Source organism: Bos taurus, chromosome 14 (assembly GCF_002263795.3).
Source record: "Bos taurus isolate L1 Dominette 01449 registration number 42190680 breed Hereford chromosome 14, ARS-UCD2.0, whole genome shotgun sequence".
In the NCBI taxonomy this organism is placed as follows: domain Eukaryota; kingdom Metazoa; phylum Chordata; class Mammalia; order Artiodactyla; family Bovidae; genus Bos; species Bos taurus.
This window is the reverse complement of record NC_037341.1, coordinates 60,613,708-60,630,610: the sequence shown is the minus strand read 5'-3', so window position 1 is coordinate 60,630,610 and position 16,903 is coordinate 60,613,708. Positions and strand designations below refer to the sequence as shown.

Sequence of the window (16,903 nt, the reverse complement as noted above, 5' to 3'; positions counted from 1 at the left end):
TATTAAACAGCAAGCTCTGCTTTCAGCTAGGAGGAGTCACAAAGACTCCCTCATTTAGAGGCAGTCTATCCCTTCTTAGTTCAAACTGCTTCCTGTTTCCCAAAACTCTTATAAGTGTGCTGTGCTGAGAGAATTTGAAGAAGTTAATACAGTTCTACTTTCTGTTCATTGCCACTTCTCACTTCAAATAGCCTCTTCTGATAGCTTAACATTACTTTCTTTGATGATTTTCTTTGTTCCTATTCAGCCATTGATCCTCCCTAATAAGCTAGAGTAGTGATCTCCAAAAAGAATGGATGTACCCAGGGAATGTATCAAACAATCTATTGGAGTTCAGAAAGAAATGTTTGTATTTTTATTTTCATCTATTTTTTATTCCTATTTTTGTATATTTACCAATGAATGCAATATATTAGTATAACAGTATAGTAATACATGCATATAATTTATAAATATATGTGTGTATAATGGAATGCATAATCAAAAACATTAATTTGATGGAAATATGCAGCAGAAAAAAGTACGAAAGCCTCTGAACTGGAAGTTCTGTCCATCAGGATGGCCAACTTGCATTTCCAGCCCAGACTATAGCGGCTACCTCACACAGAAATAATTTTACTATGTTTATAAAGACCTATAAATGTCAAATGAGCAAGTGTGTATATATAAGAAAATAATTTGAGAATATGTAATTACAATTGCTCATTGCTTAACTGCATGGATATAAAGACATGAGCATAACAATTTATTAGATTTATTATACAAAGAATTTCTGTAGTTTAAGTGAATAGTATATTGGTTGCAAATACTGTATATAGAATTTGCATATGTATAAATATTAAAAGTAATAGTGTATGTAGCCAATAGGTTGATTTCCATTTTAAAGGTTTCTAGTAGGGCACTGTGTTAAAAAAAAAATGAGAGCTAAAGATTCTTTAGTCTGGTTTTATTTAGAATTTGTGAAAGACTGTTTTTAATTATCTATCATGGAAAATTTTCATATTTATTGTAATAGTCTGTTATTAAATCAAAGTTACATAATGATGTGCCTTATACATTTCAATAGTAATTTTGAAGATTACAATATTTTTAATATATGACAAATTTATGGGAAAACTTCACTTCTTTCCTGCGAAATTTTAAATTAATACATTTTAGGGAAAAAGTTAAAATGAAGGTTTATGTAAGTTCATATATTCTTGTTTTCTTCTTAGTGACAAAAACAAGAGAAGAACTAAAACAGTGAAGAAAACTTTGGAACCCAAATGGAACCAAACATTCATTTATTCTCCAGTCCACCGAAGAGAGTTTCGGGAACGGATGCTGGAGATTACCCTTTGGGATCAAGCTCGAGTTCGAGAGGAAGAAAGTGAATTTTTAGGAGAGGTATCTGGAACTATTTTAAAGCTTAGACTATTCATGTTATCCGGAATACTTTTGCTTATATGACTATCAGTAAAATATTATATTTTGAATACCTGAGAAAGTAAACATAATTTAACAGAACGAATTTAGCTGCTGTTTTAAGAAAAAAACTTATTGATGCTTTTATAGTATTTGTATATCGTTTTAGTTTACTAAACCAGTTGTACCAATAGTAATTCAATCATTTATCCATGGATAAATTTAGGGACTGAGGTTTCAAAGGCAGACAAGGTATATTCCTCTCTTTAAAGAATTTATAATCCACTAGAATACATATAAGAGAATGAACAATTATAACGTAGCATGACAGATGTGCTATGGGAAAGTGCAGTAGGAGTACAAAATTGCTGTGCAGGGAAGGGGAAGTAGGTGGTCCAGGGAAGGCTCCACAAAGAAACTAGAATTTAGCAAAGTCAGAGGGAATACAGGATACTAGAGTTATGGGGTTCTTGGACAACTGCATTGAAATTTGAAAGGAACGTGGTAAGAAATTAGACTTGAAAGCTAAACTGACGTCTGATTGTATCCATTCATGTATCATATTAAGAGGCTGGATTTTATCCTGTAGATAATGGGAACAAATGACAGGTTGGAAAGAGCATGACCTGATTTCCTTTATACTTGAGAAAATATTTCTATCTGAAAGGTAAAGGATGAATTGAAGGGAACAGATGAGAGGCAATTCTCCCACCATTAACATACCAAGATAACTGCTTTCAGCTTTTTTCAGCATGGTTGATTTTCCTGAGTGAATTAAATGGTAATATCATGGGTAAAACAACAATCCATAGAAATATTCAACTGAATGTTGTTAGCTAAGGAATCAAAGAGTTGGAAAGAAGGGGAACATAATTGCTAGAATCAGAGACTAGCTTCTGCTCCCTGGTTGTGCATTCCTGACACTGCTACTTCCTGACTTTGGTACTTGAGCGAGTTATTTAATATATTTGCGCTTTAGTTTCCTCTTCAGTAGAGTGAGAAGGGCTAGAGTGAGGATTAAATGTGTGTGTGTGTGTGTGTGTAACCATTTAAAACACATGCCTATAATTTTGAAAATGACTAGGGACAGTTTAGGAAGAATGAAGAATACCTTAGTTGTTTAACGTTTTTACCTCCCATAGCTATATAGCGATTTATTATTATTTAACAGTTCTCATATCCTTAGACACAGACCTTGTTGTATTTGCATGACTTTGAAAGATAATAAAAAGAATCATTTATTTCTATGGACTGATTTCCTTTTCAAATGTATTACATATTCATGTTATAATATGTGATGATGTGATGTGGTTGGGTGCTTAGTTGTGTCCGACTCTTTGCAACTCCATAGACTGGTAGCCTGCCAGGCTCCTCTGTCCATGGAATTTTCCAGGCAAGAATTCTGGAGCAGATTCCATTTCCTATTCCAAGGGAATCTTCCCAACCAAGGGATTGAACCCATGTCTCATGCATCTCCTGCATTGCAGGCAGATTCTTTACTGCTGAGCCACTTAAAAATCCATTCTTTTTTTCTTTCCTGTTTGAATCCTTAGTATCATGATACATTAAACAAAGTTCTAAGTAAGACAGTCTTTGATTTATATTGCATATCTTTCACTTACCAGCAATGCAGACTTAAACAAGTTTTTTAATCTTTTTCAACCTTCGTATGCTTATCTGTAAAAAGTTGACTAATAAGACAAACCTGGTAGATTTTACCCAAGAATTAAGATAATGTATGACATGGTTCTTAACACACAGTAAGCATTTCTAATTTGTTTTTATATCCCCATTTCAGAATTTGTAAAGGTTAAGCTAATGAATGTAAGTGAAATGCTTTTTAAACTGTAAAACAGTATACATATATTAGTTATAATTACCGACATTTAGTAATAAGTTCTCTTTCAGTTCAGTTCAGTCGCTTAGTCAACCTACTCTTTGCAACCCCATGGACTGCAGCATGTCAGGCCTCCCTGTCCATCACCAACCCCTGGAGTTTACCCAAACTCATGTCCATTGAGTCGGTGATGCCATCCAAACATCTCATCAATGTCATATTTAACAGCCTCTAGTAGAGGGTCTTGGAGAAGGCACTGGCAACCCACTCCAGTGTTCTTGCCTGGAGAATCCCAGGGACGGGGGTGCCTGGTGGGCTGCCGTCTATAAGGTCGCACAGAGTCGGACACGACTGATGTGACTTAGCAGCAGCAGTAGTGAGTCTGCCTACAGCTTCCAGTAGTTCGAAAATCTACAAAATAAATGTCTTAGGTATATAAAGCTATTACATCAATAAGTTATAAATATTTATATATTTAACTAGTGTCAAGCATATGGGCAATTCTATTGCATAACCTTGCTTTTGACCTAACAATATTACTATTATAATGAAATCATTTAAGAGAAATTCTATATTATTGTCATATGACAATTCTTTGTCTCTTGGCTTTGTAGATTTTAATTGAATTAGAAACAGCATTATTAGATGATGAGCCACATTGGTACAAACTTCAGACTCACGATGTTTCTTCATTGCCACTTCCCCATCCTTCACCATATATGCCACGACGACAACTCCATGGAGAGAGCCCAACACGGAGGTTGCAAAGTAAGTTTTCAGTAAAATTTTTCATAAATTTATTGAAACATCTTGAATGATATATATGACAGAGAATTTAAGGATACCATTATGGGTATTAGCAGGTATCTATTAGTGTTTTCACGGCTGTTCTTAAAGCTTTTAAACTGATACACTTAACTGAATGCATGTCGTATTCACGTATCGCAGTATGACACACTGCTTCACTGGGTTAAAACTTCACAGTGTTTTAACTTTGCCTCTTAGAATCTAAAATATTGAAATGAAATAGTTAATGTAGTAGAATTTGGTCATGTAGCTGTAGATATCTGAAATTATGATTTCTACCTTCATTAAGCCAAATTTTTTAGGAATATGTAGGATAAAAGTATAGCATAGTGGTTGAAACCACGTCTATGAACATTACTCAGATAAACTTTAAGTTTTAATTCTCTCGTTTAACTATTGTATGACTTGAGGTAGGTCATCTCTCTCTGTTTCACTTTCTTCACTTAGAAAATGGAAATAATACGTCACAGGACAGTTCTAAGAGTTAATGTCAGGAGTATAAACTGATATTATTGTTGTTGTTATCAGCGTTTGCATTTTATCCTGAATTTTGCATAGTCCAAACTATAAAATAGATTATTCAGAGAATCTTAAAGGAAACTTAGAAATATTTTCCACATTGAAGATGGAAAATGGCATTGTTGGTTTGTTGATCTTGCAGCTCAGGTTTATTTGCTTTTTTCTGATGAATCTTTGTGATAGGTGAAGTGGATGCTTTTGGCTTTGGATAGTATTCATGGAGCCATCGAGTTTCACGTTTAGCAACTTTTTTGTCAAGTAATGGAGAACTGATTGAGATTAACTAAATTTCAGAAGTACAAATTTATAAGCATAAATGCTATGTCATCATGACATCAATCATGGTAAAGATACTTGACCATATAACAAATAACTTGTATAAATGAATCACAGCCTTTTTGATGAATAGAGGGCTAAATTACATATCAGAAGGTTGTTTGTTGAATAGAGAATTAGAGCAAAGCATTGACTTTATGGAATAATTAGTCATAGGAAAGCATAGAGATGTGTATTAACTTCTTTTTAAAATAATCTAATTACTGGAATTTTATTTCCATTAGATACAACCTCTTACCCTTGGAGGGGATTAATTTAACACTAATTTTACAGCACTCACTTTTTTCAATTCCCCCCAGAGTGAACACCGACACATCTTTATTTGCAGTTGTCATCACAACATTGTTTGTTGTAACTACATTATCATGAAATTTATGTTGACTAAATTTAGAGTGTCTGCTCTTTCTAACCCTATAATCTACTCAGTACATTGTCTCTAAATCACAATGTATGTTGATGAGTTACTGCATGAAGGTTGCTAGTATAATTCATTTTGTACTAATTCCTGTAGATTAGGTTTATAGGCTATTAATGCTAGCTTCTATTGCCCTTTCTTGCAGCACTGGCCCCTTCTCTATTTACTCTAGTTGTTATTGTAATAAAGAGTAGGTTTGATGACTCTTAGTATCTGAAACTCTTAAATCTATGAATAATTTTCATTTTTTCCCTCCCTAGCTAAGAATAGTGTATGTGAGGTATGATAATAGAGGACTTTCTAGTTATCTGTATAAATCATGGATATTCTTGAAATTAATTTAATCAATTTTGCAGATATTAATATTTTCCATCCTTACAATGGCTCTTCTGTTAAGTAATCATTAATAATATTAAATTAACCCCTGGGTGAAATAATAACTCCATGTTGTACTGTATGAGTCTCGCCACTATCAATTAACTTCTAATAAAATTAATTTTCAATATTTGAATATATGACTGAATTTGGTGTTTTACATTAAAATTTTATTATAATTTATTAGCAATGTGTAGGCATAAAGATTGGTAAAAATGGTGTGTTAAAGGAAGATTAGGAGATAATACTCAGGGGTAGTCAGAAAGTTAAAGATATTACCATTGGCTAAGTATATGTTGCTCATCAATGACAGGTTCAAGTTAGGGTGTTAGTAAGTAAGTATATTAATTATTTTAAGATTTTATTGATGAATAGAACCTCCTTTAGGTTTTTTTCTCCATGGAAAGGTTTATATGGAAATTATTTACAAGTATGTTTAAATTGTCAAGGATCATATGATTAACTTATTTGAGGGAACATACATGTATGAATGGGCTTCCCAGGTGGCTCAGTGGATAAAGAATCTGCCTGTAATGCAGGAGACACAGGAGAGATGGGTTCGATTCTTGGGTTGGGAAGATGCTCTGGAGGAGGGCATGGCAACTTGCTCCAGTGTTCTTGCCTGGAGAATCATATGGACAGAGGAGCCTGGCAGGCTATAGTCCATAGGGTCACATGGAATCTGACACAACTAAAGTGACTGAGCACGCATGCACATATGTATGAATAACTAGCCATCAAAAATGTATAATAACACCTTATTTATTCCCTACATCCACATAATAAAAGTTTTGGTAATTCAATCTCTGAAGCTTATGAATAGGATTCTGAAGCTATTAATTTATTAAATGTACCTGGACATTTGTTGTTCTTTAAAGTGAATAAATGATAATGTTGGGATTCTGTTCTTTCCTCTGATGATTTTCTATTTTAAATTTGTAGATTCAGATTATTCAAAGCAGTATCTCATTAAGAAGATATTAGTAATTTATCATTTAATAATATATTTTTAAAAATCTGAAAGCTCTTCTAAAAATAATTGTGTCGTGCATTTGTAGTTAGTTTAAATAGTCTGAAAAAATGTTTTTGAGATGCTGTCCAGACAACTTTGATTGTAAGCTTTAAGTGATTTCACAAATGATTGGTGAAAGTATTTGAAATAGATGACCTTTTATACCGGTATCCCTGCATGTTGCAAAATAAGAATGTTGTGTTTTAGAAAATTTATAGCAATGGTTACATGCTTGTTGTTCAAAAGTCTAATGAAATTAGGCTGTCAGGAGTCAAAACTTTAATGATGAGGAATTAACATTTCTTACAACACTTTTTCTTCAGGCTACTGTTGCCCACTCCCTTCACAGACATTGTTGTTTTGATAACACCAAAGAATGGGGAAGAGAGCAGTAGATATTTCAAAGAGTGATTAACTAAGCATCTTTAAAAATATGTCAGCAAGACTGAAGCTACAAGCTCAAATAATTAAAATGCATCAATAGAGAAATGAGGTTGGCAAAATAGCTCACATATTCACATCATTTTATTTTTGATTCATTGATGAGAAACTATTCATAACTTTCTTGAAACATAAAGAGATTGGAAAATATATTTTGATATTTACATTTTATTGTTATATTCTTTACTTTTATTTATTTAAAGTTTTATAGTATCTTAAGGTAAAAATCTTCCTTTACTTATTTATTTCTTGAGAAATAATATCTTTTAACAAATAACATTATTAACATTATTAACATCTTATTCTCATCACAATTTGAACCATAAAGATCCAATCAGAGTTTTCTTTAATTTGGTACTTCATTCTTATTTTTCTCTCATAATAACCAGATTCTTCTCTTTGATGTCTCAAATGTTAAACCTCTTTTACTCTTTAAAGAAGAAAGCATTATATCTACTATAGTTTTATTCACCTTCATGACCACAAGTCTTCATGGAAAAGTGAATGCAAACAAATCATAGAGCTAGAACTAAAACGATACTGTTGAAAGGTATAAGAGAAAAGAGACATGACCTTATAATTAAAGTCTTTCAGGATTCCAACTATTTGGGGGCAGTGGGGTCAATATTTCTTTCAGTTCTGTACCCAGTTGCCTCCCTGCTCTCCTTTCTGGATGGGGATTACATATATAAAATCTTCTGACGGTTTTTCATAGGTTACTGAGTCTATGTTGTTGTTTTATAATTTTTTCCTCTCTTCCTCAGTTTTGATTATTTTTATTTACCTATCTTCAAGTTAACTGATATTTCGTTCTACAGTGTTCAATTTTCCAGAAAAAAAAATTCTGTGAATTATCTTATTAAATACATTACATTTTTCATTTTAAGTTTTATATTTGGTTTTCTTAGAAGTTACTGTATCTTTCCTGTTCCCTTTGTTTTATTATATGTGTGTATGTATGTACAAACAAATGTGTGTGGGCAGATGTGTGCTTGCTTAGTCTCTAAGTCATGTCAGAGTCTTTGCAGCCCCTTGGACTGTAGCCCACCAGGCTCCTCTGTCCATGGGATTTCCCAGGCAAAGATACTGGAGCACGTTGCCCTTTCCTTCTCCAGGGGATCTTCCCTACCCAGGGATGGAACCTGCATCTTCTGCATTGGCAGGCAGATTCTTTACCACTGAGCCACCTGTGAAGCCCATGTGTAGGTGTATGTCGATATATTAAAGAATTTATAGGATTATATTATATATACGCATATGTGGATATAAATACATATGTCATATAATATATAATTTATATCTATATGTATAATACTATAAATTCTTTAAGCTATCTATCAGTTCAGTCGCTTAGTCGTGTCTGACTCTTTGCGACCCCATGAATCACAGCACGCCAGGCCTCCCTGTCCATCACCAACTCCCAGAGTTTACCCAAACTCATGTCCATTGAGTCAGTGATGCCATCCAGCCATCCAGCTCTATATAGTATTTATTTTAAAGTATACTAATTCCAACATCTTAGTCTTATGTGGGCTTATTAATATTTTTCTTTCTTTCTTTGCCTAGGGATCACATTCTGTATGTTCTATATATCTACTAATGTTTTGTAGTAGTAGATTACTGGACATTGTGTTTAATATACTTTAGAGACTGAATTTTGAAGAATATTGTGTTTTATTTTAGCAGACAGTGAAATTACTAAAGTATCACTTAATATCAATGGAAGATGTGTTTCATTTTTATTTTTGTTCTATTTTGATCCTTTGCATAGTTCTAAGTTATAATCCTTAGTCTAATTTGTGGTTCTTATGTCTAAGTTCTGAACTCTAGACAGAGTTCAAAATTTGGCCAAAACCTATAACTAATAAGATTTAAACTCCAAACTCCGTTTCCTATACATCAGGGCATTGCTGAAATCTTGCAGACCGTTTAGCCTTTCGACTGTGGCTTTCTGCTAGGTTTCTTCTTGTTTTTCTCTCTGCAGTTTATAATTTTAGGCAAGAATTTTGGGGACCATTAAGTGTAAGTTTTTCGTCTCCTCCTTCCCTGGTTCCCTCCATTCCAGGATTTCTGTGCAATCACAGCTGCTCTCACAATTCTGAATTCTGATCTCTGGCTTCTCAGCCTTGTAAGACTGAGGTATTTTGCTGATCTGTAATTTCTCTGCAGTGAACCTTATGGGGAAGGCCATTAAGAGAAAACTGGTTAAATAGATCCTTTTCTTGGGCTTCCCTGTAGCTCAGCTGGTAAGAATCCTCCTGCAACGCAGAAGACCCCAGTTCGATCCCTGGGTTGGGAAGATCCCCTGGAGAAGGGATAGGCTACCCACTCAAGTATTCTGGCCTGGAGAATTCCATGAACTATACTCCATGGGGTCACAAAGAGTTGGACATGGCTGAGTGACTTTCACTTTCTTTCTTTTATTTCAAGGCTCATATTGCGAATTTCTGCCTGAGTTTGTTCTCTGGTGTCTTTGAATAGTTTTGTATTAAAATATTTTTCCAGAATTTAGAATTATTACTGACAGGAGAGTTAGTTTGATATAAGCTACCCAATTATTCTAAGAAGCAAAACTCTACATTATTATTTTTAATTCGAGGATAATTGCTTTAAAATGTTGTGTCGGTTTCTGCCATACATAAACATGAATCAGCGACAGGTATACATATGTCCCCTCCTTCCTGAACCTCCCTCCCATCTCCTACCCCATCCCACCCCTCTAGGTTGTTACAGAGCTCCCGGCTAAACTCCCTGCATTGTATAGCAACTTCCTGTTAGCTATCTGTTTTACACATGGTAATATATATATTTCAGTGCTACTCTCTCAATTCGTCCTACCTTCCCCTTCCTCCGCTGTGTCCATAAATCTAGAACTCTACATCTTTATATAGACTTTTTACTGATGTATAGAATTCATATAGAAACATGTGTAAATTTTAAATGTACTCATGGATCAATTTTGAGTAAGAAACCACAGCATGTACCTAACATCCACATCAAGAAATAAAATATCATCTGCATCTTTCCAGCCTCTCTTCTGCTCTCTTCCAGTAATTATTCCCACTGTCAAGATAACATATGACCGAATACTTTCACTTATTTTTAATTTCATATAAATGGAATACTCACACATATATGAATTTTGTAGAAACGAGATTACACAATGTATTTATATATTGTATCACATATATAATATGTGACTTTTTCCCTTACCACTATGTTGTATGACTCATAAATATTGTTGCATATAATTGAAGTTGTTTATCATTTTCATTGCCATATGCAATTTATTTCTATAAATATACACCAATATATCTTATTTTTAGGTTGGTTATGAAAGCTATTTGTCTAAGTGAGTTTTATGCTTTGGTCAGAGGTAATAACTATACAAAGGAATTGCTTATCTTGGCTTTAAAGTGTGATTTAAACTATTTACAAATTTTGATACTCTATTGTTTATTAGCAGCCTTCTAAGAAGGTTATAATGTGAAGGTATTTAGTTAAAATCACTAGTTTGGGGAATTAAATTGTTTATTTAATTAAAAAAGCCTACAATTGATTGACAGTTTGCTTTCAGATTTTGACTGTTCCCGAGAGTGCTTATTGAACATGCCTTTTGGTAATCACATGTGTTCATTTTTGCTCTGGATATACCTAATAATAGAGTAGGTAGGTAAGAGGCTGTACATATATTCAACTGCTATAGACATTGTGTTACAGTTTCCCCAAACTATCCAAATGTATACTTCTTACAGCAGTGAATGAGGGTTTGAGTTTTCCTATATGCTTACTTTATATTTGGTATTTTTAGTTCTTTTCATTCACTCATTCAGGTGGGTGTGTAGTATTACCTCACTGTGGCTTTAATTTACATTTCTCTAATAGCCTTTTCTTAGGTTAATTGACTATTTAGATATCTTCTTTTATGGAGAATATAGTCAGATTTCTTGCTCATTTTTCTTTTGGATTATTTATATTTATATTACATTTATATTTCTTGATATTTTCATAAGATTTTTATGCTACTTTTGGAGATTCCGAAAGTTCTATTTAATTCCTGGTTGAATGAAAAGTTTTAATCATGAATGGATTTGAATTATATCAGTTTTTTTCTGTGTATGTGGATATAAATATATGATATATAGTCTTGTTCTAATTGGTAAATTGTATTGATTTTAAATGTTAAAGTTATCTTGCATTCCTTTAATAAACCCAAGTATCTCATGATGCATTATCATTTTATCTGTCTCTGGATTCAGTTTGTTAATATGTGTAGAATTTTTGCATCTGTATTCCTGAGAGAGAGAGAAGGGAGAAGAGTTTTCTTTCTTTTTGTAACAACTTATTTGCTTTTGTTATCCATATTCTGCTGCTGGGTTCATACAAAATATTAGGAAATTTTACTTCTTTCTTTATTTGATGTCTTTTATTTTCCTTTTTTGTAATATCCTTGTTGAGCTTTTATTTCAGCCCTTCTCTGGCTTCATAAATTCTTCCTCATTTTCTGTTGCTTGAAAGAATGTGTATATTATTGGTATTTTTTTCCTGTACATGTTTAGAAGTATTCACCATTTATGTTACCAGGGTTGGCAATTTCTTTGTAGGTGCTGAATTACATTTTCAGTTTCTGTACTACATTTAAAACTATTCAAAATTTTATGTTTTCTTGTGTCAGGTTTGTTAGGTTGGATTCTTCTTGGAATTTGAATATTTCTCCAATTTTGAAAAAAAATTTGCACTAAATTTGTTCATAATAGCATCTTATTGTCTATTTAATGTCTATTGAGTGTGTAGTCATGTCCTCTTTTCCCTTATATTGGTAATTTGTTCCTTTTCCTTTTATTGTTCTTGGTCAGATTTGCTGATGTGCTATCAATCTACTAGTCTTTCAAACAGTAAACTTTTTGTTTGTTTACTTTTTAGGCTGTATATTTCTTTTCTTTTCCATTATTTTTTTTCCCTACTTACTGCTGCTAAGTCACTTCAGTCGTGTCCGACCCTGTGTGATCCCATAGACGGCAGCCCACCAGGCTCCCCCGTCCCTGGGATTCTCCAGGCAAGAACACTGGAGTGGGTTGCCATTTCCTTCTCCAATGCATGAAAGTGAAAAGTGAAAGTGAAGTCGCTCAGTAGTATCCGACTCTTAGCGACCCCATGGACCGCAGCCTACCAGCCTCCTCTGTCCATGGGATTTTCCAGGCAAGAGTACTGGAGTGGGGTGCCACTGCCTTCTCCATTTTCCTACTTAAGTTCTCCTTAATAGGAAACTTTTCCTTTAAGTTTCATTTGTTTCTCGTCATCTCTTCAGAAGGATACATAGATAATTTTTAATGTGGTGTTATAATATATTATTGTACTTTCATTTACCTGTGGATTTTTTAGGAATATATTGTTAAATTTTCAAACTTTAGGGATTTTCTAGGATTTTGTAAAACATTGAAATTGAGCATAATAACCGTCTTGTAGGAGTATTCACTTTGAATAATTTCAGTCTTTAACATTAACTGTTTGCTTTATGGTGTAGTATGTAATCAATTTTGGTAATTGTTCTTTAAAAGAATGTTTATCTTGTCATAGTTTGGTATGTGTTCAACATATGTTGTTTATTGGGTTTATTAACTTCATTTTTCAAATATTCTGGGTTTTTTCCCTTGATTTTTCATCTGATTACTTCATCAGTGATTAAGAGAGGTATATTAAAATCCCCACCCGTGATTTGTCACTATTTGTTATATATATTTTCAGGATATGTTATTAGGTGCCTACAAAACTAGAATTGTTATATTTTTTTCCTAATAGATTGATAATTGTACCATTACATAATGCCTCTCTTAGGAATACTTTTTCCTTAAGATATGCTTTGATGTTACTCTTGCTGCAGCTGCTTTTTTTTTTTTTGGTATGGTATAACTTTCTCAATCCTTTTATTTTCAGCTCTCTGTATACTTGTATTTAAGATTTGTCTATTGAAAACAATGTAAACTTTATTTTCTAAAATCCATCTGGAAAAGTTTATCTTTTATTGGGATAGTTTATAAATTAACATGTAATTTCTTATAAATTTTGCTTAATATTTTATACATCATTTAATTTTGATTTGTCTTTTTTCTCCCTTCTTACTTTCTTTCAAGATCCACATTATTTTAATGACATCAACAAATAGTCACCTGTTATGCTTATGGTGCTTGACATTGTGATTGATCCAAAGATACATAATACCTAAGTAGCAAGCAAAACCGTTATTTACAAACTTGTCTGTGAAATACACTTTTTAAAAAAATTTATTTAATCTGACTCTTAGGTTCCCATTTTTGTAGTCAAATAGCAGTCATTCCTTCTTCTTACCTACTCTCAACTCTCAACCGAGGTTCTAGAAAACCCTAAAAAAGGACAACATTCAGGAAAAACCTACTACTTTTTATTCCTTTGAGTTCACTGGTATGTCCCAGTGTGCACTGGTTTCTGAAACCAGGTCTGCACATAGAAATTGTTACTAATGCTGGTTGCTATGGTGCTTAGCATCCAACTTCTGAGGTACTTCATGTAGCTACTATCCTGGAATCCTAAAATATCACTGGACTCTGGAGAAGTCTTAGAGCCTGGGTTCCTATTATTTACAAGGCTCTTTAACCATTGTCTCCTTACAGATTCTGCCAAATCATGTCCTTTAGCGGCATTTGCCTTCTTTTTAGCCATCTACACTCCTCTTTGTTTCTGTCTTTTAGCATAATCTCATTAGTAAGCCTGTAGTATCTTCATCTCTCATAGCTTTCCATCCTGAAAGATATATGTCCCTAATTCAAAGAAACACAAAAGTCTATAATAAAACATAATTTCTATCCCTGTATGTGGTCTTGCAATAATTAATTTCTAACTTTGTATAATTTTTAAAATCATATATAAGAAGGAGGGTTATAAAATTAAAACTGTAAGCTTTTGTGGAGTGGTGTAGTAATTTAGGAATATGAGAATAGTGCAAGTTGTGATGAGCATTTTAGCTATATATGAAAGACTAAGTCGAATTTTAATAAATGGAGGTAAGGGAAGTGAACTGTACGTTTGGGAAAGTAGAGACATAAGGGAATTTATTATGATGAGACTTACTGCAGAAAGCATTGTGTACCAGGCTAAGGATTAGGAGATTTTAATTTTTAAATAGAACCTGAGGGTAGAAGAATGAAAGGAATAGCATCTTAACATGATTTATTACTTCTCCTGATGTGCTACAACAAGGGGAAAATGTGCTTTGAGGGGAGGGGATTCTCTTCATTGTATTGTACAAACAAATGTCTATCTTGCTTATAAATGTAGATGTGTATTTTGGAATTGGAGGAAGTTAAATGTAGTAAATATTAGAGAAAGCAGTAAATTACAGTGAAAAAATTAGGGGGAAATGGCTTTTCTCTATTTGTCTATTTATTATGAAAATATCTGCAATAAAAATGTAAGCTTTAATTAGTATCTTGCAATATTTTTACATCTAATCTGTTTTCCTTATTTGAAAACTTTTTTATAAATTGTGATTCTTAAAATAATGAACATAAATTTTAATTTTAAAAAGAGGAACTATATCCTTGACAGAAAACACTCATATTCACTCTCTGAAATCATTTAAAATATTAGGTATTTTACAATATTTGTGAAGAAAGAGCTGGAGTTTGAAAACTTTAGTGTCTTTTGTTCTGTATTGACTATAGTAATGCCCTTTATACAGTTTTAAGAAATAGTATAATCCTTTGATTATTTGTCTTAAACTTGTAAAATGCTTCATTCTAAATACTAACAGTGAAAACTTACATTGAATACTTCCAAACTCTTTCTATGAGGCCACTATCACCCTGATACCAAAACCAAAGACAACACAAAACAAGAAAACTACAGGCCAATATCACTGATGAACGTAGATGCAAAAATCCTCAACAAAATTTTAGCAAACAGAATTCAGCAGCACGTCAAAAAGTTCATACACCATGACCCAGTTGGGTTTATTCCAGGGTGCAAGGATTCTTCAATATATACAAATCAATGTGATATACCATATTAACAAATTGAAAGATAAAAACCATATGATGATCTCAATAGATGCAGAAAAAGCCTTTGACAAAATTCAGCACCCATTTTTGATTAAAACTCTTCAAAAAATGGGCATAGAAAGAACCTACCTCAACATAGTAAAGGCCCTATGTGATAAGTCTACAGCAAACTTTATTCTCAATGGTGAAAAACTGAAAGCATTCCCCCAAAGATTAGGAACAAGACAAGGGTGTCTACTTTAACCACTGTTATTTAATGTAGTTCTGAAAGTCCTAGTTACAGGAATCAGAGAAGTAAAAGAAATAAAAGGAATCCAGATCAGGAAAGAAGAAGTAAAGCTCTCACTGTTTGCAGATGACGTGATACTATACACAGAAAACCATAAAGATAGTATCAGAAAATTACTAGAGCTAATCAGTAAATTTAGCAAAGTTGCAGGATACAAAATCAATACACAGAAATCACTTGCATTTCTATAAACTAAAAATGAATTAAGCCTTATACTTCTTGGTAGTTGGACTGATTATTTCATTGTTCCTTTCTTCCCAAGGGCATATTTATTAGACCAATTGTAATAAAAAGAGAAAATCACATAAGACCATCTCTGAGTGGTATATAATTGAAATAATGATGTAAATGACTTAACAAACTATGAGGGGTCCTCTTAACAGCAGAGTGCTTCACAGACAATTCTCAAATACCTTTGAAAGAAAGAAGGGCACAGTACACCTGGTGGCTCAGACTGTAAAGAATTTGCCTGCAAAGCAGGTGAGCCAGGTTCAATCCCTGGGTCTGGAAGATCCCCTGGAGAAGGGAATGGCAACCCACCCCAGTATTCTTGCCTGTAGAATTCCATGGACAGAGGAGCCTGGTAGGCTACAGTCCACCAGGTTGCAAAGAGTTTGACAAGACTGAGCAATTTTCACTTTCACTTTAGTAAACTTAGATCAGTTCAATCTGTCATTAACCCATAATGTCCAGATGATTCAAGATGGAGAAAGGATATGAAATTATACTTTCATCATCATGTTCTTGAGAAAAAAGGCATTATATATTATCAGTGCAGGTACTCTCAGTTTTATCAAGGACTCATTGTTACATCTGGATATTGTTCCCAAGAACAAAATTTTCAGATTCAAAGTTACCTTTGAAGAACACAGACAGCAGAATGACATGAAGAAGGGAAAACATTCCAAAAATATATTTTTATTTTTTACTAAACATTTCAAAAATATTTTTTAGTAAATATATATCCATTATAAATACTAGGGTTTGGATATATTAATATGATTTTGCATATGGCAAATAAGTATGGTTATAAATATCATCATTCTAAATATCTGATAAACAGTATTTGATGTGATACTGATATCTACAGAGAATTTTAAAACCAGTGAAAATGTTAATTGTATCAGCATGTGAAATAGTTTTTTGATATAGATATTTAGTTAGATTTACAATTATGTTCAATGTTTTAAGGAAATATTATATAACAGTTCATATTACAATTTAAAATTTTATTCGTTGTTGTTATTCATTCGCTAAATCGTGTCCAACTCTGCAATCCCATGGACTGCAGAACGCTAGGCATACACTGTAGCAATTAAATCTTTTATAAAGTAACATGTTATTTTTATTTATTAACTCTTACGATTTTCCTGCAATTTTTTGCTGCATGCTTTGTGATTACCTCTTTATATGACAATTTTGAAATATCAGCTAT

At 33.0% G+C, this 16,903-nt stretch overlaps 1 protein-coding gene across 39 annotated transcripts in view; it reads left to right on the top strand.

Moving 5' to 3' along the window:
* Positions 1 to 16,903, top strand: part of RIMS2 (regulating synaptic membrane exocytosis 2) — a 608,892-nt gene that overhangs the window by 337,422 nt on the left and 254,567 nt on the right. For all 39 annotated transcript variants that reach the window (XM_059874470.1, XM_059874473.1, XM_059874468.1 and 36 more), the window contains 2 exons: positions 1,215 to 1,386; positions 3,856 to 4,009. In XM_059874470.1, coding sequence (XP_059730453.1) covers positions 1,215 to 1,386; positions 3,856 to 4,009 — 326 coding nt within the window. The remainder of the gene's footprint in view (positions 1 to 1,214; positions 1,387 to 3,855; positions 4,010 to 16,903) is intronic.